This window comes from Scyliorhinus canicula, chromosome 9 (genome assembly GCF_902713615.1).
Source record: "Scyliorhinus canicula chromosome 9, sScyCan1.1, whole genome shotgun sequence".
Classification (NCBI taxonomy): domain Eukaryota; kingdom Metazoa; phylum Chordata; class Chondrichthyes; order Carcharhiniformes; family Scyliorhinidae; genus Scyliorhinus; species Scyliorhinus canicula.
In genome coordinates this window covers 135,646,375-135,673,710 of record NC_052154.1, presented here as the reverse complement: position 1 = coordinate 135,673,710, position 27,336 = coordinate 135,646,375, and the positions used below count along the sequence as shown (strand labels likewise).

Genomic DNA, 27,336 nt, shown 5'->3' with positions numbered 1-27,336 from the left:
TTCACACTCCACCACCAAACAGTAAACGGTAACAAATACAAAGTCAATCCCCATATCAATAACAACGATCCCATCCTCCCACCAACCCCAGACATTAGCCCCCATGTTAACATAAACAAAAGACAAAAAGGAATCAGGAATCACCCATCGTCACCATTAACACATACACCCTCTACCCCCAACCCTCTCAGCCTCACCTCCCTAATGTTCGATGTGATCCAATTCTCGAACGTGCATAATGAATAATGCCCATGAATTGCAGAACCCCTCCATCGTTCCCCTCAGTTAAAATTTGACCTTTTCAAGTGTCAAGAATTCCAGCGGTCCCCCCTGCCACGCCAGGGCACAGGGTGGAGAGGTTGATCTCCACCCTAACAGGATCCGCCTCTGGGCAATCAACGAGATGAAGGCTACAACATCTGCCTCCGCTCCCATTTCCAATCCCGCCTGATCCGACACCCCGAATAGGGTCTCCCGAGGACCTGGGTCCAGTTCCACGTGCACCACTTTAGAGATTACCCTATAGAACATAGAAACATAGAACAGTACAGCACAGAACAGGCCCTTCTGCCCTCGATGTTGTGCCGAGCAATGATCACCCTACTCAAACCCATGTATCCACCCTATACCCGCAACCCAACAACTCCCCCCCTTAACCTTACTATTAGGACACTACGGGCAATTTAGCATGGCCAATCCACCTAACCCGCACATCTTTGGACTGTGGGAGGAAACCGGAGCACCCGGAGGAAACCCACGCACACACGGGGAGGACGTGCAGACTCCGCACAGACAGTGACCCAGCCGGGAATCGAACCTGGGACCCTGGAGCTGTGAACCCTAAACACCTCCTTCGAGTAATCCTCCAGCTTTGGACAGGACCAAAACATATGAACGTGGTTTGCGCCCCCCCCCCCCCACGCAACGTTCACACATATCTTCTACCCCCTCAAAGAGCCGACTCATCCTCGCCCTTGTAAGGTGTGCTCTGTACAGCACCTTCAGCTGTATCAGCCTCAACCTTGCACATGAGGTGGAGGCGTTCACCCTCCCGAGCACCTCACACCAGAACCCCTCCTCCATACCCTCTCCCAACTGTTCCTCGCACTTTGCCTTGATCCCTTCCAGCGGCGACTTCTCCTCCTCCAAAATAGCCCCAGAAACCGCCAATACTACTCCCTTCTCCAGTCCCCCTGTTGTCAGCACCTCCTCCAGCAATGTGGAAGCCGGCTCTACTGGGAAGTTCTGTATCTCCTTTCTGGCAAAGTCTCGAACCTGCATGTATCTAAATATTTCCCCCTGCTCCAGCCCATACTTCGCTCACCCCAGGGAGAATTAAAGAATGTGCAAAATATGTATTTGGGTTGGCAGCAAAAAATGTAGTCGAAAGAACAATGGGGTAAAAAGAAAACAATGAAAAAGCATTTCTTCATTTTAGTGATTGCATACGTTTCTGGAGCTGATCACCAGAGCTATTCATGCATTGTGTGTGTGAGAAATGGACAATGCACTGTTAATCAATGGGTGTATGCTTACCACTCTTTGTACTCACCCAAGGTAACATTCTTTGCCGTAGTGTCATTACAGGAGTGGTAGTATCGCACTAACCAAACAATTCCTATGATTGCATATGCAAATTCTATCAGCACAATTGCTGCAAGAAAGAAACACAATTAAGTATGGATTATGTATTATTTTTGCAAAGACATAAAACTACTTTTTAAAAACTGTTATAACCCAATTAGAGGTCTCGGGATAAGGACAATATGCTTTCCCATGACTGGCCCGGAATATGAACTTCCTTTTTAAGAGGCAGGGCTTCCCCCTAACAAGGAGAGTCCCAGCTGCATAAAAACCCTGGCCTGGTTGCAGGTCGAGGAAGGAGACCCTTAGTGGAGTGGAGGAATATTTGGAATTGTATTGCAATATACCTTGTTCGGTAAGTTCTACTATCGTATATGCATCCTGCTTATCGCGGGTTCAACACTGGTGACAAGATTCAGTGGAGCTGCCGTTGATACCGGTTACTGCACGCCCAGTCCACCTCATCTAGGCCTCGGGAGGTCCCACTACCAACTGCCAAAATGCCACATATAGGAATGCTGGAAACTTTTGATGTAAGTACAGACGGTTCGGGGTAATACATAGAATGCATGAACTTTTTTATTCAAACAAATGTGATTATCGGTGATGAGAGACAAACCATGGTACTACTCGTGGCTTGCGGAGAGCCTACTTACAGTGTGATAAAGAGCCTCACTCACCTGGACCCCCAAGATACCCAGTTGTTTGCCGCCCTGGTTGCTCCAGTGGAGGAGCATTTTGACACGAAACCATCGCTCATAGTGCGCCGTTTCCAGTTCCACATGGCTTCTCAGGCCTAGGCCGAGTTGGTGGGCAACTTCTTGGCTCATTTCTGAAAACTGGCCAAGACTTTCAAATTTGGAGCGACATTGAATGAGACACGTGGACTCCATGATGCGGCCACGCAACATAAATTGCTAGCTGAGGCCCACCTGGACCTGCAATGCGCGTTGGAAATAGCCTTTCCCAGAGAAAGTGCTGAACAAGGAGTCCAAGAACTCCAGAGACTGGTGGCGCTCAGCCTGGGACGCCAAATCGCACGACAATCACACTCGGCTAGAACTGAGGAGGCTGGCCCCTGACAATGGGACACCTACTGGAGGAACACAGGCTGCCGTAAGAGGCCCGGAACGCCCCCAGATGTTCTCCCCCGACCAGGAGGAACTGGAGTATGCCCACAGGCCAACAGGTGGCACAACAGGCCGCAGAAACTAGAGGAACAGGAGGCCCCACGAGGATCTACCTGCCCGTCGACCCTTTTGTGGCAAACCCCCCCCCCCCCCCCACACGTAACAGGGCTTAGTATGTGGAAGACGACAACAGCACCTACCAGCAGTTACACTGCGTGGCTACGCCAATGGTGGTGCCCATCCAGATCTCCCTGAATATTGATGGTCACCCAAACTGCATGGACCACTGGCAATAGCGGGCACTTCAACTGTTCCAGTCGAGTAAGGTCAACGATCTGCATACCTTTCTCTGGTGGTGGTCCACGGGAGCGGTCCAAGCTTGTTGGGGTGTGACTGTTTATGCCACCTTAAGTAGCTTGGCAGCGGGTGTGCCGCATGCACCCAAATGATCTGAAGGGGTTCTGACAAGGTTTCCATTTGTGCTCTAGGGTGGCTTGTGCGTCATTAAAGAGGCTGTGGCCCGAATAAGTGTGGACCCGATGGCTCAATCGCGCTACTTCGGTGCCCGACCTGTCCCGTACACCTCATGATCCAAGGTGGAGACATTATACACATCATGCAATTCTCCGACTGGGCGACGCTGTTCATCCCGGTCATAAAACCGGGTAGATCTGTACATTTGTGTGGTGTCTGTAAGATGACAGTGTTATGGGAGCAGTGTTTTCAGAACCTCAAAATGTACCATGGAGTTCCACCAACCTCCCCCTTTAATGGATTGTTGCTTTTCAAGCACACGGCTTGTTCCCCAGGTGTAGTATTACAATTATGGACACGTGGTTTTCAAAACAAAACAATGTTTATTCCATGAACTCAAATTAACCTTTTAAATAAACATTGGATCTCTTAACACCCCTTACTTCACAGATAACCCCGAAAATAATGCAACACTATCCAATCCTGCACACTGTTCCTATACACATCCAAATGACTTCAACTTCACAAAAACAGTAACATCAGGTTACAGTTAATATATATTTTCTGTTGGATGGGAAAGATATATCAGCCTGCAGTCCCGGCACGTTTTCATGCAGCACATAGCCAACACAGGCACTTCTCAAAATGCTTTCTCAGGACTGGCTTTCTCCTTTCAAGCAGCTCTCAGCAAAACACACAGACACTCCCAGCTTTCGCCTCAAACTGAAACCAAAAACTTCAAAATGGCTGAGCTAAAGCCCAGCTCCACCCACACTCTGACATCACTGCATTTCTTAAAGATACATTGCTTAAACATCCATTTCTTAAAGGCACTCTCACATGACAACGGTCAACCGTGTCTCTCGACTGGACCGTTTTCCGGTCCCTAGGATCGAGGATCATTATGCGAAGCTCAGTGGGGGTCATCCGTGTATGAAACTCCACGAGTCATGCTTACTTCCAATTGGTCCTGGTCCCCCAAATCCTGCAGCCTGTTGTGACCTAGCTCTGATTCAGAAACTGAGGCCACCACCAGAGGCGTCCGTGTCAGCTCTCTTGACCGCACCAGCAATGGCCCTGCCATCCTGACGCTCGTCACGCAAATGAATGCCACTACCCAGTCCGATATATGCCTCCTCATGCCACAAGGTCTGCCCCTGAACGCGATCCACAAGCGAAGCGGTTGAAAGGCCCACACTTACCGATAGATGTGGACATTGCTTTGGACTGGGGAGGGGGGCGTGGAGGAGTGTTATAAAATCAACTGAGGTCCCGGGATCAGGACCATATGGTTTCCCATGACCTCCCCGGAAAATGAACTTCCTTTTTAGGGGTGGAACTTGCCCTTTAAGAGGACAGGGCTTCCCCTTCACAAGGAGTAGCTGCATAAAAACCCTGGCTTGGTTGCAGGTAGAGGAAGGAGACCCTTAGGGGAGTGGAAGGGTATTTGGAATTGTATTAGAATGAAATGAAAAAAATGAAAATCGCTTATTGTCACGAGTAGGCTTCAATGAAGTTACTGTAAAAAGCCCCTAGTCGCCACATTCCGGCGCCTGTCCGGGGAGGCTGGTACGGGAATCGAACCGTGCTGCTGGCCTGCTTGGTCTGCTTTAAAAGCCAGCGATTTAGCCTTGTGAGCTAAACCAGCCCCTGGAATAAACCTTGCTCTGTAATTTCTACTATCGTCTAGATGTCCTGCTCACTGCGGATTCAACAAAAACATGTATTGTACATATTTAGTACCAAATTATCCTACTCAAAAATCAAACCATAAGATTTAATTAGGAGCACATTGTCACTTTAAGGATACTGTGTGGTTATTGAGCATCAGAATAAGCTGCAAACTACTCTCTGATTACAACTATTGTTCTTTTACAGATATTGCATTGGCATTCCAAAGACACCTTTGTGCAAATGTGTTGATTTTCTTTCTTTTTTCACAAAGTGCTTAAACCTTTGGTTGCATTCAATGACTGCAAAGAAATGCATTTGTACAATGCATACAGAGCAAGTCTGGACATATCTGGATAATAAATTCAGAACAAAATAGTTTTAAAAATAGCAAACAAATCCATTAAATCCTGGAAGTATATAGTAGGTCAGTCTGTATCTGATAAAGAAATCATCATCATAATTTCCAATCAGCTGTTGTCAGAGCTCCCATGACTGCTCCCTTCACCACTGCCCAGAAATTCAATTGGGCCAGTCATATCCGCAATGTAGCTACAGGACATATGCAGAACGTAGGATCACAGCCATTGCAGAAACACCATCACTACATGAACATGATTCAAAAAGAGGGCCAGGGCAATTAGAGCTACACAACAAGCATGGCCTTGCCAGTGTCATTCACACAAAATCATAAAATCTTAGTAGCACAAAAGTGGATAAATAGGCTTGAGTGTCATTGCTGGCTCTCTGCAAGAGCAACTCATTTAGTCCTCCTCCTCCCCCCATCTTTCCCTGTCGCCCTGCAAATGTTTCTCCCTCAGATAATTATCCAATACCCTTCTGAAAGCCACAATTAATTTTTCTTCCCCCACAGTCGCAAGGAGTACATTGCAGATCCTAACGGTGAGCTGCTTAAAAAAGCTCTTCCTCCTGTCGCCTTTAGGTCTTTTGCCAATTACTGAAATCGGTTCTCGACCTGATGATCTCAAACACCTCTGTCACATTACATAGGATATATACCACTGAAACAGACACAATCAGTTAATGCACAGACTCTACTTAAACCTCTGAAACATAGTCAAATTCAAATTAAGGGGTAGAAATTTGTCTCAGGTAGTAATGCTGAACAGGCATAATGATTGGCCTCACATGAAGCTCATAATCTCCATTTCCATTTTAAACAATGGAATTGAATATCACGTACTACATAAAATGGGCAGCAGATCCAATAACGGTTGTTAAGCTCCACTACCCAAGACAAATGTCAACTTCTAACCGCCTGAATGAAAGAAAACATAATGTCTCAATTTTATTTGCTAGTAAATTAATTTAACATGCACGAGGTTTCCTCTGCATTGATTGACATGACTGAATTCCAAGATTTGTCCAAATCCATTAAGCCTAATAATTTCTACTTTTTGCCGGTGAAGATTTGCAGGTGAAAGACAATTTTCACCCTCTCCAAATGCATATAAAAATCTAAATAAAAATTAACAATTATGAAAAGGGTGTTCGATTCAGTCTGGGAAGCTTAGCAAATCTAAGAAAATATCCAGACATCAATGTTGTTGACCTAACAAACAAAGTATTGTAGTTGAAGCTCAAAAACAGCAACTTTCAACACTGCAAAATTTCATAATATTATCGGAGTAAATCTCACATCTTACCCATACGGATGTACAGAATGTACTGCATGGAATCTCGTGGTTCTGTGTAAAGGATGCTTCCTCTCATACTCAGCCAGATTATAGCAGCCTCTGATATCACACAGGCGATGAGAGTGCCCAAGTATCCTCTGCCATGATCAACCAAGTTGAGCGAGCATGGCTCTTGAGGGCTATATGTTAGGCCAAAGAGAACCACAGCAAGCACTAAAAACCTGCAAAAACAAAACAGATGACATAAAATGGGTGCAATGGATTTTGTTTCTCTGAAAAGTCACAATGTCAACCATCAACCCTCCTATATCAGTAGAAGATTTGGCATTTTTATCATCCCAACTGAGGATCAAGTCACACCTACAAACATATGTTAACTTTCATAATTTATTTTCCTTTCTCATGATAGAGTTAGAAAGTAGGGGAGTTATGAAGAGGGGCTGGTTTAGCACAGTGGGCTAAACAGCTTGCAGAACAAGGAAGCAGTGTGGGTTCAATTCCCGCTCTGGCCTCTCCTGCTCCGCAACGGAATGTGGCGACTAGGGGTTTTTCACAGTAACTTCATTGAAGCCTGCTTGTGACAATAAGCGTTTATTATTATTAAGATTCCCACAGATTAAGATTTTGAACAAAAAATTAATAAAATAAATAAGAATAATTTTAGTTGTGAAATTTAGTGGTTCTAATATTGACAGACTGTAGAACACATCATCTGTGCTAATGGTTGGATAAAACACCTGGACAATTAAAAAATTAGGTTTAGGAAAGTGACTGAAGGAAAAGGGGGAAACGGAAATCTGGTAAAGACCAAAATAGGTTATTTGGCCTGAACGGTCTGTTTCTAAGCAGGATACCAATGGCATTGTAGCACAAAGCCCCATATTTTAAACACACTGTACACATCAAACACTGCAGTTTTAATGCAAATATCGCACAACTGAATAGTGTTCAGATTCGGCCTTTCACCAATAGAATTTGATTTTAAAGCCATTGCTAAAGATGGCATGAACGTTCATTGCATGATGAGCATGAGAACTCTGTCTCTGACTCTGAGAACAATTGGTCCTTTGTGACTACTGTGAAAAATGCAAATGTGGGTTTCCCACTTAAAGTGTTCAGTTGAATTTTGCCAGAAAGTGCTTTTGTAAATGTAAATAAACCACAATTTTGATCTTAAATTTACAACAACTTTGCATATCTTTCTATCATGATTACTTGTTGCCTACTCCGACTCCACAAGTATAAGCACATAAACCCCCTTCTGATCTTTCAATTGATAAATCAGTTGTCATCATCCCTCAACACCATACCAGAGTACATTAAATTCTTTGAAGAGCTGTACCAGTTTAACAGTGGCTCCTCAGATGTCTGGGTTGGCTCAGTTAGGGAAGAACAATTAAATACATTGTTTTGAACTGTGCCATACTTAGTTGTTTTGCTGCTGCAACCACAGGAGTGGTGAAGAGACCTGGGATGACTGGTTCCTTGGTCTTTTACCTTCCCTTGGAGGTCAAGCCGAGGGATTGCAGCAAGGTAAACCCTCCTAAGCACAGGGAGATTGAAGACAGCTTCTTCAACCAAGCAGGCATGAAAGTGACCAAGGAAATGAGCAATAGCTGAAGACTGGACTACAACATTCTTGGACTTCAGGAGGGCATGGCAAGTGAGTGATATATGTCTTGCATATGAAATGAAAAATGAAAATTGCTTATTGTCACGAGTAGGCTTCAATGAAGTTACTGTGAAAAGCCCCTAGTCGCCACATTCTGCGCCTGTTCGGGGAGGCTGGTACGGGAATTGAACCATGCTGCTGGCTTGCCTTGGTCTGCTTTCAAAGCCAGCGATTTAGCCCAGTGTGCTAAACCAGCCCCATTTTGCAGGTTGACATCTTGCAGCTCATCTATCTGCAGGCTCCTCATATTCTCATCTGATCTGTCGACACTCACACTTGGCCTGATGTCCGCTTGTATCAGGCCTCACAAACACCATCTGCAAATGTTATCCTTCACTTCACTGAATGCAAGCCATTCGTAACACTCCCATCCTCCCTGCTTCCTCACAGCTTGCATTCCATTAAGTTTTGTATGGCCAGGAAACTTAGATTAATTACGCATGTCACTTAGTCAAGTCAGTAATGTAGATTGTAAATAGCTGATGTCCCAGCATCCCATTAGTCACAGCCTGCCAACTTGAAAATGTAAAATGTATCCCTACTCTCTGCATCCTATCCATTAACCAAACCTCTATCCATGCTAATACACCACCCAACTGCAAGAGTCCTTATATTGTCCATTATCCTTTCGTATGACTCCTTATCGAAAGCTTTCTGCAAATTCACATGCAATCTACTGATTCCCTTTTATCTAGGAGCTGTTTAGCACACTGGGCTAAATCGCTGGCTTTGAAAGCAGACCAAGGCAGGCCAGCAGCACGGTTCCCGTAACAGCCTCCCCGGACAGGCGCCGGAATGTGGCGACTAGGGGCTTTTCACAGTAACTTCATTGAAGCCTAATCGTGACAATAAGCGATTTTCATTTCATTTCATCTACCCTACCTTACAACATCAAAAACTCTAATAAATTTGCCAAAAAGGATTTCCCTTTCACAAAACTATGTTGACTTGTTCTCATCATAATATGTTAGGAAATAGAAATAGTTTTAAGTAATTTATATTTGTATTGGTGGGGACTAGAAGTAAGGTATAGCTTAAAGTACGCTTAATTTTGTGTTTCTGTATTTGTGTGCTAAGAAATGGTTAAAACTTAACTTCAGGTTTAAAAAAAACTCCTGCAAGTCTGTAGGTTCGTTTAGAGGCTTTTATGATGTTAAAACAAATGCAAGGTTTAAGAAATTAGGTTGTTGCTTAGTAACTAGGGACCCACACTGAAACAGCAAGAACAATTGGAAGTTAGTGCTAGGAGAAGCTGGACACAGGATCGGGAACTGTGGAGAGCAAATTTCCTAAAAGAACAAAAGGAAGACCCAGAGGTCAGAGGTCGGTGACAAAAGGAAGTCCAAGGAAGACAGTTAAGTCAAGGAAGAAGAACAGGAATCTGAACAAGGTCCTGCTCAGTGAAGTTAAAGTACCCTTACAAATCTGTATAGATCTGCAAAGGTGTAGCTGGGATCATAACAAATATTCTTTTCTACCTTTATTGTTAAGACTTTCTTAATAATGAGATTCCAGCACTTTACTGAGGTCACGCTAATTGTTCCCAGTTTACACTCTCCCTCCTTTCTTGAATAGCAGTGTTACATTTGCTAACTTCCACTCTGCTGGATAGTCAGCCGTCACAGCTTTCCTAACACGTACATTTTAACCCAATTTGAAGATTAGCACACACCACTCCATTTGTCAAAAAGGATTAAATAATGCCTCTATTAAAAACACTCCCAAACTGGACTGCTGAAGAGCCAAATGTAAAGAGGTGGGTTGTTTCTTCACCGTCACACTTACTGTTGGATTAGTAGATTAAGTGTTTCATTGGCATGGGAAGCAATATTGTGAAGCACAGTTCACTGTGCTACACTATCTCCTGGAATTACACAATAGATTTATTGAAACATAACTGAATGGCTTAGCTTTGCATATTCCAATCTCTATTAAAATTAGTCCTTGTTCAACTCGTCATTCACCTGAAGAAGGAGCAGTGCTCCGAAAGCTAGTATTTGAAACAAACATGTTAGACTTTAACCTGGTGTTGTAAGACTTCTTACTGTGCTCAACCCAGTCCAACGCCGGCATCTCCACATCACAACTAGTTCTTGACACCATTTTACTGCAATCAGGGCATTGTTTCGTCATGTGATCACTCCTAACTTTTCTCCTTCTTCACCTTTTGCATGGTTTTTGCAAAGAGATTTTAATGACTTCCTTCAAAAATATGTTGCTAACAACATCCTGTGCAAATCTAGCAATATAAAAGCTATCATGGCTGAATAAGAGGGGAAGAAAATTATGTTGATGAGTCATCTAAAATATTTTGATGTTACAGGAGTTGCTATGTGTTAATGATTAACTAATTCCAGGATTTTTATTCGAAATAAAAGACTTAAATGAACATGTGTCTTTTCTGTATTTTGCAATATATCAAAGACGCCAACTTGCCATATTTCATGCGGAATCTGAGTTTTTCCGTGAAATCTGAGTCCCAGTTTTTAAAAATTTGTAACTTCCATACATTGGCTAGCTGGAAGTAACTTTGTAATCCACTTTACAACTTTGTAACTAGATTTGCTTATCTGCAAGATTCATATTTGGACTAGACTCTACATATAGCAAGCTGGCAATGAAACAGTTTGGAAGTAGACTCGTCCACGAGCAGTTAGAAGAGAACACATCCTGAGTGAGACACAGCCAGAGTGAGTGTGTGTATTTGGGAATTCGAAGCACAGTGGGAATTCGGTGCAGAGAGGATAGTGTGCTTTTTGCCGTCTTAACGTTTTAATCTTCAGAGAGTGGTCTTGCCCTGTTGTAGGAGTAGAGGATACACAAGGGAGAGCGCAGATTGTTAAGTAGCGGGTAAGTTGTTTTCTCCAATTTAAAAGGCTATATTGAGGAAAAATAAGAATTCATGATTTTTGGCTTACATTTAACGCAAGAGTCTTTTAACTAGAAGTATGACTGGGGAGCTCAGACCCATGTCTTGCACGGCCTGCAGCACGTGAGAATTCCTGGACTCTCCTTGCAGTCTGGATGATCACATTTACAGTTTGACCACCTTGAAAGTCTGGTTTCAGAGTGTGAATGTTGGCTGCAGGCACAGTGGTGCATCCGCAAAGCTGAGAGGTTCATGAATAACATGTTTTTAGACGTGGTCACGCCACAGCTTAAGGAACTGCAGTCAGAGGGGGAATGGGTAACCACCAGTCAGAGGAAAGGGGGTATATGTAGGTAGCCAGGAAGGCCACAGAGTGAATCTCACTCAAGAACCGTTTTTCTGCGTTGGAAAACGGTGAGAGTTAACTGCATTGTGGGTAGTTCAGCTGTACAAAGGGGAAGGAGTAAGAGTGGAAGAGCAATAGTGGTAGGAGATTCGAAAGTGAGGGGTACAAACAGGCATTTTGCTGCTGCAGACGTAACTCCGGGATGCTGAGTTCTCTCCCCGGTGCCAGAGTCAAGGATGTCACTGAACAGAGCAGATAGGTGAACAGTCAAAGGTCATGGTACACATTGGTGCCAACAGCACAGGTAGAAAGAGGGATGAGGTCCTGAAGCAAGAATTTAGGGAGCTATGTAGCAAGTTGAAAATCAGGACCCCAAAAGGTTGTAATCTCTTGGTTATATATAACGTAGAACATACAGTGCAGAAGGAGGCCATTTGGCCCATCGAGTCTGCACCGAGCCAGTTAAGCCCTCACTTCCAACCTATCCTCGTAACCCAATAACTCCTCCTAACCTTTTTTTTGGTTACTAAGGGCAATTTATCATGGCCAATCCACCTAACCTGCAAGTCTCTGGACTGTGAGAGGAAACCGGAGCACCCGGAGGAAACCCACGCAGACACGGGGAGAACGTGCAGACTCCGTACAGACAGTGAACCAGCGGGGAATCGAACCTGGGACCCTGGCGCTGTGAAACCACAGTGTTATCGACTTGTGCTACCGTGCTGCACCAACCGTGCTGTACCAACTTTCTGAAAGAGCACTCCACTAGGACCACTCCCCCACCCTATCCCCATAGCCCCAGTTAAGCTGTACATCTTTGGACAGTACTGGTTACGACTGGTGCCACGTGAGTATGGGAATAGGATAGAGCTGATGAATGCATGGGTGAAGCGATGGTGCAGAAAGTAGGGCTTTAGTTTCCTGGATCAATGGATCCATTTCTGGGGAAGGTGGGACCTGTACAATTCGGACGGGTTGCACCTGAAACCGGAAAGGGGGCCAATATTCTTGCAGGGAAGTCTGCTAGTGCTGTTTAGGGGTGGAGTTAAACTAATTTGGCAGGGGGCTAGCTCAGTATGGAGGTAGGGGGGGGGAAGGGGGGGGGAGATGCAAAGCCAAAGAGAAAAAGTAAAATCAAGTCAGTCTGGAAGGCAGTGCAAATTGAGACATGTTAAAGACAAGGGAATATAGCGAGGTTGGGTGGTATTTATGTTAATACATGGAGTCTTACAGGTAAGGCGGATAAACTGAGGGTGTTGATTAACACATGGGAGTATGATGTTATTGCGATCACAAAGACATGGTGGAGGGAGGGGCAGGACAGGCAGCCTAATATTCTGGGGTATAGAATCTTCAGGCAAGAAGGGCGAGGGAAGGGGGGTTAGTGGTGAAAGAGGAATAGTGTTGCAATATTGATCAAGGAGTCAATTACTGCAATGAGAAGGGATGATATTTCATAGAATGTACAGTACAGAAGGAGGCCATCCGGCCCATCGAGTCTGCACTGGCTCTCGGAAAGAGCACCCTACCCAAGCCCATACTTCCACCCTATCCCCATAACCCAGAAACCCCACCTAACACTAAGGGCAATTTGGACCCTAAGGGCAATTTATCATGGCCAATCCACCTAACCTGCACATCTTTGGTCTGTGGGAGGAAACCGGAGCACCCAGAGGAAACCCACGCACACACGGGGAGAACGTGCAGACTCCACACAGACAGTGACCCAAGCCGGGATTCGAACCTTGGACCCTGGAGCTGTGAAGCATTTGTGCTAACCACTGTGCTACCGTGCTGCTCCTCTGGTGAGACCATATGGGTGGAAGTTCCCCAAATGATTTAGAGGAAATAGATAGGGCGGCACGATGGCACACAATGGTTATCACTGCTGCCTCACAGTGCCAGGGGCCCTGGTTCTATTCACGCCTTGGGTGACTGTCTATGTGGAGCTTTCATGTTCTCCCAGTGTCTGCGTGGCTTCCGGCGAGGGTTTCGGTTTCCTCCCACAGTCCAAAGATATGCAGGTTAGGCATATTGTTCATGTTACATTGTCCCTTAGTCTCCAAAGATGTGCAGCTTAACTGGGGCGATGGGATAGGGCGGGGGAGTGGGCCTAGTGGGGTGCTCTTTCAGAAAGTTGTTGCAGACTCAATGGGCTGAATGGCCTCCTTCTGTTCTGTAGGAATTCTATGGATTTCTCTGATCACATGAAGTAGAACAGATATGTAGATCAATCTCAGAGAAGTGTAAAAATAACAGGGTAACAATAGTAGGGGAATTCAACTTCCGCAATATTAATTGGGACAGGCAAAGTGTGAAAGGCTTAGAGGGGGCAGAACTCATCAAGTGCATCCAGGAGAGCTTTTTGAGCCAGCCTGTAGAAAGCCCAACAAGAGAGGGGCGGAACCTGGCCTAATTTTAGGGAATGGTGCCGGGCAGGAGGCAGAGGCGTCAGTGGGGAAAGCATTTCGGTGATAGTGACCATTACTCAGTAAGATTTATGGTAATTATGGAAAAGGACAAAGATGGACTGGAAATAAGGTTTCTGAATTGAGGGAAGGTTGATTTTAATCGGATAATACCTACGCCAAAGCAGACTGGGAGCAGCTACTTGTAGGGTGATCAACATCAGAACAGTGGGAGTCATTCAAAAAGGAAATAGAGAGAGTGCAATGCCAACATGTTTCTGTAAAGGGTGGGACCAAGAAGTCCAGAGAATCCTGGATGTCAAGGGATATACAGCTTTGGATAAGGAGAAAAGGGCAGATTCAGGAGCTCAAATAGTTGATGCCCCAGAGGAGTATAGAATGTGTTTGATGTACTTAAAAGAGAAATTAGGAGAGCTAAGTGGGGGCATGAAAAAACACTGATAAGCAAAATAAAGGAAAATCCCATGATGTTTTATAAGTATACTAAGGGCAGGAGGGTAACCAGGGAATGAGTGGGGCCCAGTAGGGACCAAAGTGGGAAGCTGTGTGTGGAACAGAAAGGCATAGGTGAGTATTTTGCATTTCTATTTACTATGGAGAAGAACAATGTAGGTATAGAAAGCAGGATGGGGATAAAATTGAACAGTTTAGCACTGAGAGGAAGGAGGTGTTAGTGCTTTTCATGGGTTTAAAAGTAGCTAAATTCCCACGCCCAGATGAGATGTATCCTAGGTTTCTGTGTGAGGCAAGGGAGGTGGTTACAGGTGCTCCGATGCTAATTTTCAAATCCTCTCTGGTCACAGGAAAGGTGCCAGAGCTAATGTGGTACCATTATTCAAGAAGGGAAGTAGGGAAAACATAGGTAATTACAGGCCAATGAGTCTGACATTAACGGCCGAGATATTATTTGAAACAATTCTGAAGGTCAGCATTAATTTCAACTTGGGGAGGCAAGGATTAATCAAAGATGCTCAGCATGGCTTTGCCAGGTGGAGATCATGTCTAACAAATTTGATTGACAAGGTGTAGACAGTGTAGTTAATACAGTCTACACGGACCACGGGAAGGCTTTTGACAAAGTCCCACACGGAAGACTGATCAAGAAGGTAAGATTCCATGGGACCCAGGGCAATATGTCAAATTGGATTAAAAATTAATTTAGTGACAGGATGCAGAGGGTAATGGTCGAAGGTTGACAAACACATGGATAGGATGGGTATAGAGGGATATGGCACAAGGAAATGCTGAGGGTTTGGGCAAAAGTTGGTATCATGACCGGCACAGGCTTGGAGGGCCAAAGGGCCAGTTCCTGTGCTGCATTGTTCTTTGTTGTTTTTGTGACAGGAGCATGTGTCCAATGGTGTACTGCAAGGATTGGTGCTGCGCCTCTTAATGTTAGTAATATACATTAATGATCCAGACGGGAATGTGGGGGGTATGTACAGTTAGGTCGTAGGTGATTATAAATGTGGTGTTATAAATAACGAGGAGGAATGCCTTAGATTGCAGGACAATATAGACAGGTTGGTCAGATGGGCAGAACAGTGACAAATGGAATTTAACCCGGAAAAGTGAGAGGTGCATTTTTATGAAGACTAACAAAGCAAGGGGATATACCATGAATGGTAGGGCTCTCGGAGGTACAGAGGGACCATGGGGTGCATGGCCATAAATCCCTGAAGGCAGCAAGACAGGTGAAAAAGGTGGTTAAGAAAGCAGATCGATACTTGTCTTTATTAGCCGAGGCATAGAATACAAGGGGAGAGAGGTTATGGTGGAGCTGTTTAAAATGCTCGTCAGGCCACAGCTAGAGTACTGTGAGTAGTTCTGGTCGCCACACAACAGGAAAGATGTGATTGCACTAGAAATGGTGCAGAGTAGATTCACTAGGATGCTGCCTGGGCTGGAGTGATCAAGCTATGAGGAGAGGCTGGTTAGGATTTGATTGTTTTTCTTGGAGCAGAGAAGGCTGGGGGTGTGGGTGACTGAGATATACAAAATCATGAGGGACATAGATAGGGTAGATAGGAAGAAACTTTTCCCCTTAGTAGAGGAGTCAATGACAAGGGGGCACAAATGCAAGGTAAAGAGCAGGACAATTAGAGGGAATGTGAGACAACTTGTTTTTACCCGGAGGGTGGTGGGAATCTGGAATCTGCTCCAGAAAGGATGGTAGAGGCGGCAACCATCACAGCATTGAAGAAGCATTTAGATGGGCACTTGAAACACCATAGCCTACAAAGCTAAGACCAAGTGCTGAAAAATGGGATTAGAATAGATAGATGCTTGATGGCTGACAGGGACACGATGGGCCAAAGGTTCTCTTTCTGTGCCGTAAAAATGCTATGACCAGGCCATCTGAAATGATGGTAAATATTTACAATTTAAATATAATGTTAGGATCTTCAGGCTTCCCGTTGGATACACCCCTCGGCGCAGAGAAACCCACAGCAGGGGTATTCCAACGGTGAGACCAGAAGGTCGATTTCTGGCATACATGCCAGCCTGGGTTATGAGCAAGACTTGAACAATAGCTCCAAAACGTTCATAGCTCAAAAATAGTTCTGACAAATCTAGTCAAGTGTGTGAACAAGAAACTAGCATAACTGTAGGTGCATTTCATTGTTTTCAAAAGGGAAAAAAATTATAGAAATGGGCTACAGGAATGAAACCTCTTCTCTTAGGGCCATTTGACCAGAATTTTTTTTTTTTACCCGATACTTGGTGCCTTTTCGAGCATCTTACAATTTCCTGTAATTCTATGCATCAATCTAATAAGTTACAGGAGCAATTTAAAATAAAAGTAGTCATAGTACTTCAATACTAAAGAGTACAAAAGCCCAGGTTTTGCAGGGACAGAAATGAAGACATTTTGCATTCTCATATGGACTGAACCTGCAACATTCAGTCTGAGGTTTGTAACCTATTATAGGTAAAGTCATAGTTCCAGATGACGATAGAGCTGACTTGTGGTGGTTTCACCTGAGGATCGCCACACTGGGCAAGGGGCAAGGTTGAGCCTTCATGAATAACATCAGCCAATACAGGAATTGAACCCACGCTGCTGGCCTTGTTCTGCCTCACAAACCAGCTACCCAGCCAACTGAGCTAAACAGACACATGGATTATTAATTCCAATTCTCATTATCTTTTCCATGGTTGGGTAATATAGCAAATGCAGACTGTCTCCTTGGTTACAACATATTATGCTCCTTTAAAAAAAAATAAAAACTTGGAGTTACAGGATATAACAAAGGAATGCACAAATTAGTTTCACAACACTACTATACACTGTGGTAGAATGCTAAATATAGGAATGTCAGTACAATTTCAGAAGTTAAGTTCATCATCACGGCAACTAAACTACACATTTTATTTTCAAACGCTAGCAATTACTTCAAATGCAGTGACTGATGGGAATACTCAAAAAAAGTTTGTGGATTTGCACAAAGTAATTTGTGTATTGATGAAAAAAAGGAGATGTATTGCACTCATCACAACACTTCAGGAGAATACCAGGAGAACAGTAAAAGAGGAAAACAAATTTATAGTGTGTGAGAAGAGAATGCTGATTGGTTGCCAAGTGGATTCTGATTGGTAGATATCAATTAAAATGATATCTAGCTGTACCACACCTGTAGAGTGGGCCGTGTGCTCCCCATACCAGCCTCCCCGGACAGGCGCCGGAATGTGGCGACTAGGGGCTTTTCACAGTAACTTCATTGAAGCCTACTCATGACAGTAAGCGATTTTCATTTTCATCTATTAAAAGTTGTGGGTCAGGTGAACTCCATGATACACTTTGGGGCTCTCTAAACCCTGGCCCATAACAAATCTTCAATGCATGCAAATGTTTATAAAATTTTCCCTGTAGTTCTGATTCTCAAAAACTCCACCTTTTCTTAAAACTTCTCATGTTTGCACAGAATCACTGATTGGTTTCAAGCCTGAAGTACCACCCCTCTCACAAACATCTACAGATGTGTGATAGAGAGCATCCTATCCCGCTGCATTACACCTTGGTATGGCAACTGCTCGGCCCAAGATCGCAAGAAACTGCAGAGTATGATGAACTCAGCCCAACGCATCACACAAGCTTGCCATGGTCCCATTGATTCTGTATACAACTCCCGCTGCCTCAGAAAGGCAGACAGTATTGTCAGAGACCCCCTCGCACCCAGGCTTTGCCCGCTTCCAGATCCTTCCATCAGGCAGAAGATACAGAAGTCTGAAGATCTGCACATCCAGACATAGGAACAGCTTCTTCCCCATAGTTACTAGACTCCTCAACGACTCTCCCTTGGACTGATCTGTTCCCTGTAAGAACACTATTCACGACGCCGTATGCTGCTCTTATTTGGCCTGGTTCCGCACTGTAATCATCATTATTTGTTGATGCATCACTAACAATCTCTCTCGATTATTCTTTTGTCTACTATGTGCCTTCTGTGTACGTTCCCTTGGCTGCAGAAAAATACTTTTCACTGTATTTTGGTACAGGTGACAATAAATATCAATCAATCATTGATCTTTACGAGTTTGTTACCTACCTTCAATCTTGATGGAAAACACGATTTTTCAATCAGCTCATGCCCGAGTTCAAATACAGGCCATCAGCATTTCACATGTTAAAAATACTTTAACAGGCAAAATGTTTGATGACATAATGCTCAATGCTGATGGTGCATACCCAAGATATAAAGTATTTGATTGACTAGTACTAACATCAAGATTTCAGATTGTCAGAGACCCCTCGCACCCAGGCTTTGCCTGCTTCCAGACCATTCCATCAGGCAGAAGATACAGAAGTCTGAAGACCCGCACATCCAGTCATAGACAACTGAGGGCCCCCAATGAGCTTTGAACTACAACAGTGTGAATGGCCCTTGCTAAACAGTTCAAGACAGGACAGAGCCCTTGTGCAGCCCCTCCACCACTAGAGCCTCAGTACAAACCCACTATGCACTTGTGGAAATACACAAACATAGTTGCAAAGTGCCAATGCACCCTATACACCGCCTTTAACTGAATCAACCCCATACCATTGTGATATGGGGAGCACACGGCCCACTCTACAGGTGTGGGACAGCACTTTTCTAGCCCAAGTGGCGGACTAATCACCTTAAACACAGCAAAGGAGGAAACTATCACTTGGCTTTGGGGATTTGTATTTGTTCAATAAATAAAGAACTGAGCGATTATTCATTGCATCATTTGAGAAGTCCCAAGCTCGGAAAAGATGCTGAACCAAGGCCCTCTCCGGTATTCTAGATGAATGTGAAAGATTCTGTAAATAATTTAAAAAGCAGTGAGTCCCTCACTCGACTAATATTCCATTCTCAATCAATGCAATCAAAAACAAGTTAACTGGTTAACTGATCATTCATAATGCCTCTGATGGTGAATTCTGCAGATATAGAATGGCCCCTGAATTTGCCAACAATTACTACAATTTGCTAAGAAATTAATTATAATATGACCTTTCAAACATTGACCCTGAAGTACTATAAAAATTTCAAAAATTACATAGCACTACACAAATGCAGATTTTTCCTAGGGAGTAAGTCTCACTATTTTTGTATATTTTGTAAACTGATGAGTTCGGTGTAGCCCTCGAAACGCGTTGCATTCCACCTGACCACTTGACCAAAGACGACAAATGGGAGTGAAGAATGTTGTCCATGTAATGTTATAAAAGTGCTGGAAGGCAATATGCACGATGGGGTGCATTTTAAAATATCCACAAATTGTCCATATATCGATTACTTCCTTCTTAAAATATGCACTGTCCACCAAGAATAAATGTAACATTAGAACATAGAACTGTACAGCACAGTACAGTACAAGCCCTTTGGTCCTTGATGTTGTGCCAAACTAGTCTGAAACTAAGATCAAATCAACCTACTCCCAATCATTCTAGTGCACTCCATTTGCCTATCCAATAACCGCTTGAAAGTTCCTAAAGTGTCCAACTCCACTACCATAGCTGGTCGTGCGTTCCACGCCCCAACCAATCTCTGAGTAAAGAACCTACCTCTGACATCCCTCCGATATCTTCCACCATGAACCTTATAGTTATGCCCCTTATCTTTTAAATGTTCTGCAATATGACTTGTTGCATTATTTATTTACCTAGGCTTCTATAATTCATTATGTGATGTCATTCTCCCACTATCTAACAGCAGGATAAAGTAATTTGTGGGGCCTGGGCACCCAATATTTCTAAGGTGTTTGGTAACTAATCCTAATCCATTTTCTTGCTGCATTTCATACACTCCCATGTTTGAACTGCAGGATGGGTGCAAATGAAGTACATTTTATCTGGCTGAATGTCAGCAAATGTTGTTTTCATGGTAAGAATTGGCTTCCACTGAATTATATAAGATGAGCTAACCTTTAGCATTCATGTACTTAGTTGAAACACATAAATATTTTTATTCAACATTTTAACATATTTACAACAGTACACAACCCCCCCCCCCCCCCCCCCCTTCCCTCCCAAACCACGTCTCCAAAACGGAACACAAGCAAGTCCCATCTCTGATGGAACCCCTCATCCGCCTCTCTCAGAGGAAATTTCACCCTCACCAAATACCATTAGGTCCGCCAGCCACACCAAGGCACTGGGAGGGGGGGGGGGGGGGGGGGAAGGAGAAGCTGACCTTCGCCTCTACAGAATCAACCTGCCAGCCATCAATGAGGCGAAGGCCAAGACGCCTACCTCACTCCCATATGCAGCTCTGACACCCCAATATTTCTCCAACTTTGGGCAGGGCCAGAACACATGGACATGGTTGGCTGGGCCCCTCCCACACCGCTCGCAACTACCCTCCACCCCTAAAACAACCGGCTCATCCTTGCCTTCGTTAAGTGCACCCTATACAGTTTCAGGGCTGTTCAGCACCGGGCTAAATCGCTTGCTTTGAAAGCAGACCAAGGCAGGCCAGCAGCACGGTTCAATTCCCCTACCAGCCTCCATGAACAGGCGCCGGAATGTGGCGACTAGGGGCTTTTCACAGTAACTTCATTTGAAGCCGACTTGTGACAATAAGTGATTTTCAGCTATACACCACCTTTAACTGCATCAACCCCAGCATCACACACAAAGTCGAGGCATTGACCCTTCGCAATGCTTCGCACCATAATCCATCTTCTAGCCCATCCCCAACTCTTCCTCTCTCTTGGCCTTAATCCCCTCCACGGACTCCTTGTCCTCTTCCATAATCCTGTTAAAGATCACCGAAACCGACCTCACTCTCCATAACCTCCACCAAAAGCACCTCCTCCAATAACAAAGGTGACGGTGCCACTGGAAAGCTCGGGAAAGCCTTTCCTGCGAAATTCCATCCCTGCGTATACCTGAAACCCCCTCATGCAGAGCCCATACTTCACCGCAGCTCTTCCAAACTTGCGAATCTCCCCATAAGAAACAGATTCTTCATCTCTTTTGCCCCACCCCCGGAACCTCACATTCATCCTCCCTGGCGCAAACCCATGATTCCCTCTTATGGGCATCACACTCAACTCTGACCTCAACTTGAAGTGCTGTCGGAATTGCCCCCTAATCTTCAGCATGGCTACCGGACTCCCAGAGAACTTCCCCAGAGCGAATGGTAGCGACGCCGTTGCCAGCGCCTGCAGCCCGGAACCCACCTCAGCCTCCTTACTCCAGCCCTGCACCTTCTCTGCCCAGTAACAATGCAACAGGTTCGGAAGGGTCAAGCACCCCCTACTGCCAAACCCTTTGGAGCACTGTCTTCCTTATCCTCGCTACCTTCCCTGCCCACACAAACAACGAGACCAGCCTTATTCACCCTTTAAAAAAATGCCTTTGACAAAAAGACTGGGAGACACTGGAACAAATACAGAAACTGTGGCAAAATATTCATTTTGAATGCCTGCACCCGACCAGTCAATGCTAAAGGGTGACTAACTATCCCACCTACCCAAATCCTCCTTCACCTTCCCTACCAGGCTCGTGTAATTTAGCTTATGCAGTCATGCTCAGTCCCATGCTACTTGCACCCCCAAGTACTTGAAGTGAGTTATCGCTACCCTAAATGGCAACCCTTCCAGTCCCACCCCTGGAGAACACATAACAAAATATTCACTCTTCCCTAAATTCAATTTATACTCCGGAAAAAAATAATTCACGAGCAACCGCATTATATCCCTCATCAATGAGCCCGGGTTCAAAATGTACAGCAGCTCTATGCTCCACTCCCCCCACCCCCACTATTCCCCTCCGTAAACCCGAATCCCTTAGCGCAATAGCCAAGGACTCAATTGCCAATGTTAACAAAAGTGTGGACATGGGCACCCCTTCCTCATTTCCCTGAATAAGAACAAAGAACATTACAGCACAGGAACGGGCCCATTGGCCCACCAAGCCTCCATCAATCCAAATTCCTTACTTAGACCGACTACTTATTGCCAAAATGATCTGTCTCCCTCCATTCCCCGCCTGTTCATGTGTCTATCAAGATGCATCTTAAAAGCTGCTATCATGCCTGACTCCACCACCTCCACTGGCAACGCATTCCAAGCATCCACCACCGTCTGCATGAAAAAGGTTCCCGACACATCTCCCCTAAACATTCCCCCACTCACCTTGAACCTGTGTCCTCTTGTAATTGAGTCTTCCACCCTGGGAAAAAGCTTCTGACTATTCACCCAGTCTCAACATTTCAGAATTTTGTAGACCTCAATCAGGTCTCCCCTCAGCCTCCGTCTTTCCAATGAAAACAGTACGAGTTTATTTAACCTCTCCTCATAGCTAACACTCTCCAGAACAGGCAACATCCTCGTAAACCTTCTTTGCACTCTCTCCTTCTGGTAGTGTGGCGAACAGAACTGCATGCAATATTCCAAATGTGGCCTAACTAAAGTTTTAAACACTGGCATCTCCACATTAGAGTTTTAAACAACAGTAACATGACCTGTCAACTCTTGTACTCAATGACCTGACCAATGAAGGCAAGCATACCGTATGACTTCTTGATCACCTTATCCACTTGCGTTGCCACTTTCACGGAACTATGGAACTGAACGCCCAGATCCCTCTGTAATACCCCTAAGGGTTCTGCTATTTACTGTATAATTCAGACCTGAATTTGATCTTCCATAATGCATCGCCTTGCATTTGTCTGGATTGAACTCCATCTGACATTTCTCTTCCCAACTCTCCAAGCTATCTATATTCTGCTGTATTCTCGGACAGTCCCTTTCCCAAGCTGCAACTCCACCGATCTTCGTGTCAGCTGCAAACTTGCTAATCAGACCATCTAATTTTCCTCCAGATCATTTATATATATTACAAATAACCGCGGTCTGAGCACTGATCCCTGTGGAACATCATTAGTTACAGGTCTTCATTCTGAAAAATTCATTTCCACTGCTTCTCTCTGTCTCCTGTTCCCAAGCCAGTTCATTATCCATCTAGCTAGTACACCCCGAATCCCATGCAACTTTATCTTTTATACCAGTCTGCCATGAGGCACCTTGTCAAACGCCTTACTAAAGTCCACATCCACATTGTAGATGACATCCACAATCTTTCCCTCATCAATTAATTTTGTCACCTCCTCAAAAACTCTCAAGTTGGGTAAGACATGAACTTCCCCGCACAAAACCACGTTGCCTATCATTAATAAGTCCATTCGCTTCCAAAGGTGAATAAATCCTGTCCCTCAATATCTTCTCCAACAGCTTCTTTACCACTGATGTCAGGCTCGCCGGCATATAATTACCTGGATTATCCCTGCTTCCCTTCTTAAACAAAGGGACAACATTGGCTATTCCCCTCTGGAACCTTGTCTGTGGTCAAAGATGATGCAAAGATATCGGTTGAAGCCCCAGCTATTTCTTCTCTTGCCTCCCACAGTAACCAGGGATATATAATAATAATAATTTTGATTTTTGTCACAAGTAGGCTTACATTAACACTGCAATTAATTTATTGTAAAAATCCCCCAGTCACCACACTTTGGCACCTGTTCGGGTACACCGAGGGAGAATTCAGAATGCCCAATTCACCTAACAGCACATCTTTCAGGACTTGTGGGAGGAAACCGGAGCACCTGGAGGAAGCCAACGCAGACACAGGGAGAATGTGCAGACTTTGCACAGACAGTGACCCAAGCGAGAATCGAACCTGGGATGCTGGCGCCGTGAAGCAATTGTGATAACCAATGTGCTACAGTGCTGTCCATATCTCATTGAGCCCAAGGGACTTGTCTACCTTAATGCATTTTAAGATATCCAACACATCCGCCTTCATTAAGCTGACATGTTCTAGAGTATTCACACACCCATCCGTATCCTCACCATCTGTCATGTCCCTCTCCTTGGTGAATACCGATGCAAAGTACTCATTAAGGAGTGGGAAGCCCGCTATCACTGGCTGGGAGGGTACAGACAGTGAAAATGACGATCCTCCCGAGATTCCGGTTTGTTTTTCAGTGTCTCCCCATCTTTATTCCATTGTTAAACGAGTAAACAGGTGATCTCTGGTTTTGTATGGGCGGGTAAGACCCCGAGTTAAAAAGGTGATGCTGGAGCGTAGCCGGGGGGAGGGACGGGTTGGCGCTGCCGGACTTTAGCAATTACTATTGGGCTGCAAATATAGCCATGATTAGGAAGTGGGTGGTTGGGGGGGGGGGGGGTTGGTGTTGGAGTGGGTAGAGGCGGCATCGTGGAAGGGCACGAGTTTGGTGGCATTGGTAATGGCGCCTCTGCCGTTCCCGCCGGCACGGTATTCCACCATGATGGTGGCGGCTCTGAGAGTCTGGGGGCAATGGAGGAAACATGTGGGAGCAAAGAGAGCATTGGTTTGGTCTCCAATCTGCAACAATTATCGGTTTTCCCCGGGGAGGCTGGATGGAAGGTTTCGGAGATGGCAAAGAGCAGGGATCGAGAGGATGGGAGATCTGTTCATAGAGGGAGCATTCCCAGCCTGAGGGAGTTGGAGGAGAAATTTGAATTGACAGGAGGGAATGAGTTGAGGTACTTGCAGGTGCAGGACTTTCTACGCAGGCAGGTCTCAATATTTCCGCTCCTACCATCAAGGAAGATGCAGGACAGGGTAGTTTCCAGAGTATGGGTGGGAGAGGGGAAGGTTCCGGACATCTATAAAGAACTCATGGGGTCAGAGGAAACGCAGACCGAGGAGCTGAAACACGAATGGGAAGAGGAGTTAGGAGGAGAGATAGAGGATGGTCTCTGGGCAGATGCGTTGAGTAGAGTTAACGCGTCCACATCATGCACCAGGCTCAGCCTGACACAATTTAAGGTCGTTCACCGGGCATACATGCCACTGGCCCGGATCAGCAGGTTCTTTGGGATAGAAGACAGGTGTGCAAAGTGTGGAGGACCACCAGTGAACCATGCTCATACATTCTGGGCATGCCCGAAGCTTAGGGGATTCTGGCAGGGGTTTGCAGATGTCATGTCCAAGGTGTTAAAAACAAGGGTGGCACCGAGTCCAGAGGTGGCGATTTTCAGTGTCGGAGGATCCGGGCGTCCAGGAGGAGAAAGAGGCAGACTTTCTGGCCTTTGCCTCGCTGGTAGCCCGGAGACGGATACTATTAGCTTGGAGGGACTCAAAGCCCCCAAAGTCAGAGATCTGGCTCACTGACATGGCTAGCTTTCTCTGTCTGGAGAAAATCAAGTTCGCCCTAAGAGGGTCAATGTCAGGGTTCGTCCGGAGGTGGCAGCCGTTTATCGACTTCTTTCGAGAAAATTAACCGTTAGCAGAGAAGGGCGGTTTAGCTTACATTAGTGTGTAAGAAAGGTGGGACCTGTGAGGGAGGAAGACAGTCTTTGCACTATGTTTATATTTGTATGTACACTGTTTCTTCTGTTATTGTTACAAAATCACAAATACCTCAATAAAATGTTTTATGGAAAAAAAAGGAGTGGGAAGTTTTCCGACTGCATGTCATTTGTCCGCACACATGCTGTTGGATCCTTGTATAGTAATTTTACCCAAGCCACAAACATAGGCCCAATCCCAAAGTTTTCCAGTACCGCAAACAAATATCTCCACTATGTCAAACGCCCTCTCCGCATCTAATCTCACCACCACCTCTAACTCCTTCGTCAATACCGTAGAAAGAACCACATTCAGCAGCTGCCGCACGTTCAGCAACAACTGCCTGCTCTTGTTCCTCCCCCACCACCTTCAGAAGACACTCCTCCAGCCTCACCGCCAACACCTTCGCCAGTATTTTGGCATATACATTCAGCAGAGAAATGGTCCTAAACTACCCACACTCTGCCGATCCTTTTCCTCCTAAAGTAACAATGAAATGGATGTCTGCCTCATTGTCTTTGGCAACCCTCCCTTCACCATCGTATTCTCAAATATTTCCACCATCGGAGGTGCCAACTTGCCCTTAAAATTCTTGCTGAACTCCACCAGGAACCCATCCAGCCCTGGTGTCTTACCTAACGGTATCTTCCCTATTACTGCTTTCACTTCCTCCACCCCCAATGGCTCCTCTAACTTGGCCCTCTCTTCCCCTCCCATCTCCAGCCACTCCTGGCACTCCAGAAACACCATCATCTCTGACTCATCCTCCGGCGGCTCAGGCTTATATAAATCTCGGTAAAAGTCCTCAAACATCTTATTCACCTGCTCCGGAGCCACCACCGCCCATCCCGTTCCATCCCTAATTCGCATGATCTCCCTTGCCACAACCTGCTAACAGAGCTGGCCCGCTAGCAATCGACTGGCCTTCTCATCATACTCATACACAACATATTCAAGCTCGCCTGAACTGCCGAACTGCCCTCCCTGTGGCCAGGAGATCAAACTTCGCCTGCAACTCCTTCCTCCTCACCAATAGCCCCGGTTTCAGATCCTCCGTATATCTTCCATCAACCTCTAAAATCTCCTCTATCAGCCGCTGCCGCACCACCAGCACCTCCCTATCCGCCTTCGCCTTGAATGAGATGGCCTCCTCCCTCACTACTGCCTTCGGTGCCTTGCAAATCAATGATGATGAGACTTCCCACTTTTGATTAAACTCCACGTACTCCTCAATCACCCTCCCTATCTTGATGTAAAAATTCAGGTCTGCAAATAAACCCATGTCTGCCTCTATGCCGGCCTCTAGGCCAGACCCTTCTCCAAGACTACATCAACCCTGTGCAAATCATGGCCCAATATCACGATTGCCGAGTGCTCTGCCTTCTTCACCCCAGCCAGTAGCACCTTCCATACCACAAAAAAAATATAAATCCTCGGATACACCTTATCAACCGGAGGGTAGAACAAATACTCTCTATGCCGTGGGCACAGAAACCTCCATGGGTTTCTGCGCCTCCCACCTCCTTCATAAACCCGGCTAAAATCTTCGCCACCCCCCCCCCCCCCCCCCCCCCACAACCAAAAGGAACAGCAAGTGTGGCCGGGATCTGTCCATCCTCGGGTCCAATACCATATTCCAATCCCCCCCCAATATCAACCAGTGAGTATCCAGTTCCGGTATGCCAATTAAA

The 27,336-nt window shown here is 45.3% G+C and overlaps 1 protein-coding gene across 2 annotated transcripts in view; it reads right to left on the bottom strand.

Annotated features, from left to right (window-relative positions):
• LOC119971727 (diacylglycerol lipase-alpha-like) overlaps positions 1-27,336 on the bottom strand; it is a 367,691-nt gene that overhangs the window by 205,806 nt on the left and 134,549 nt on the right. For both annotated transcript variants that reach the window (XM_038807684.1, XM_038807683.1), the window contains 2 exons: positions 6,527-6,738; positions 1,553-1,654 (listed from right to left, as the gene is read on the bottom strand). In XM_038807684.1, the coding sequence (XP_038663612.1) occupies positions 1,553-1,654; positions 6,527-6,738 (314 nt within the window). The remainder of the gene's footprint in view (positions 1-1,552; positions 1,655-6,526; positions 6,739-27,336) is intronic.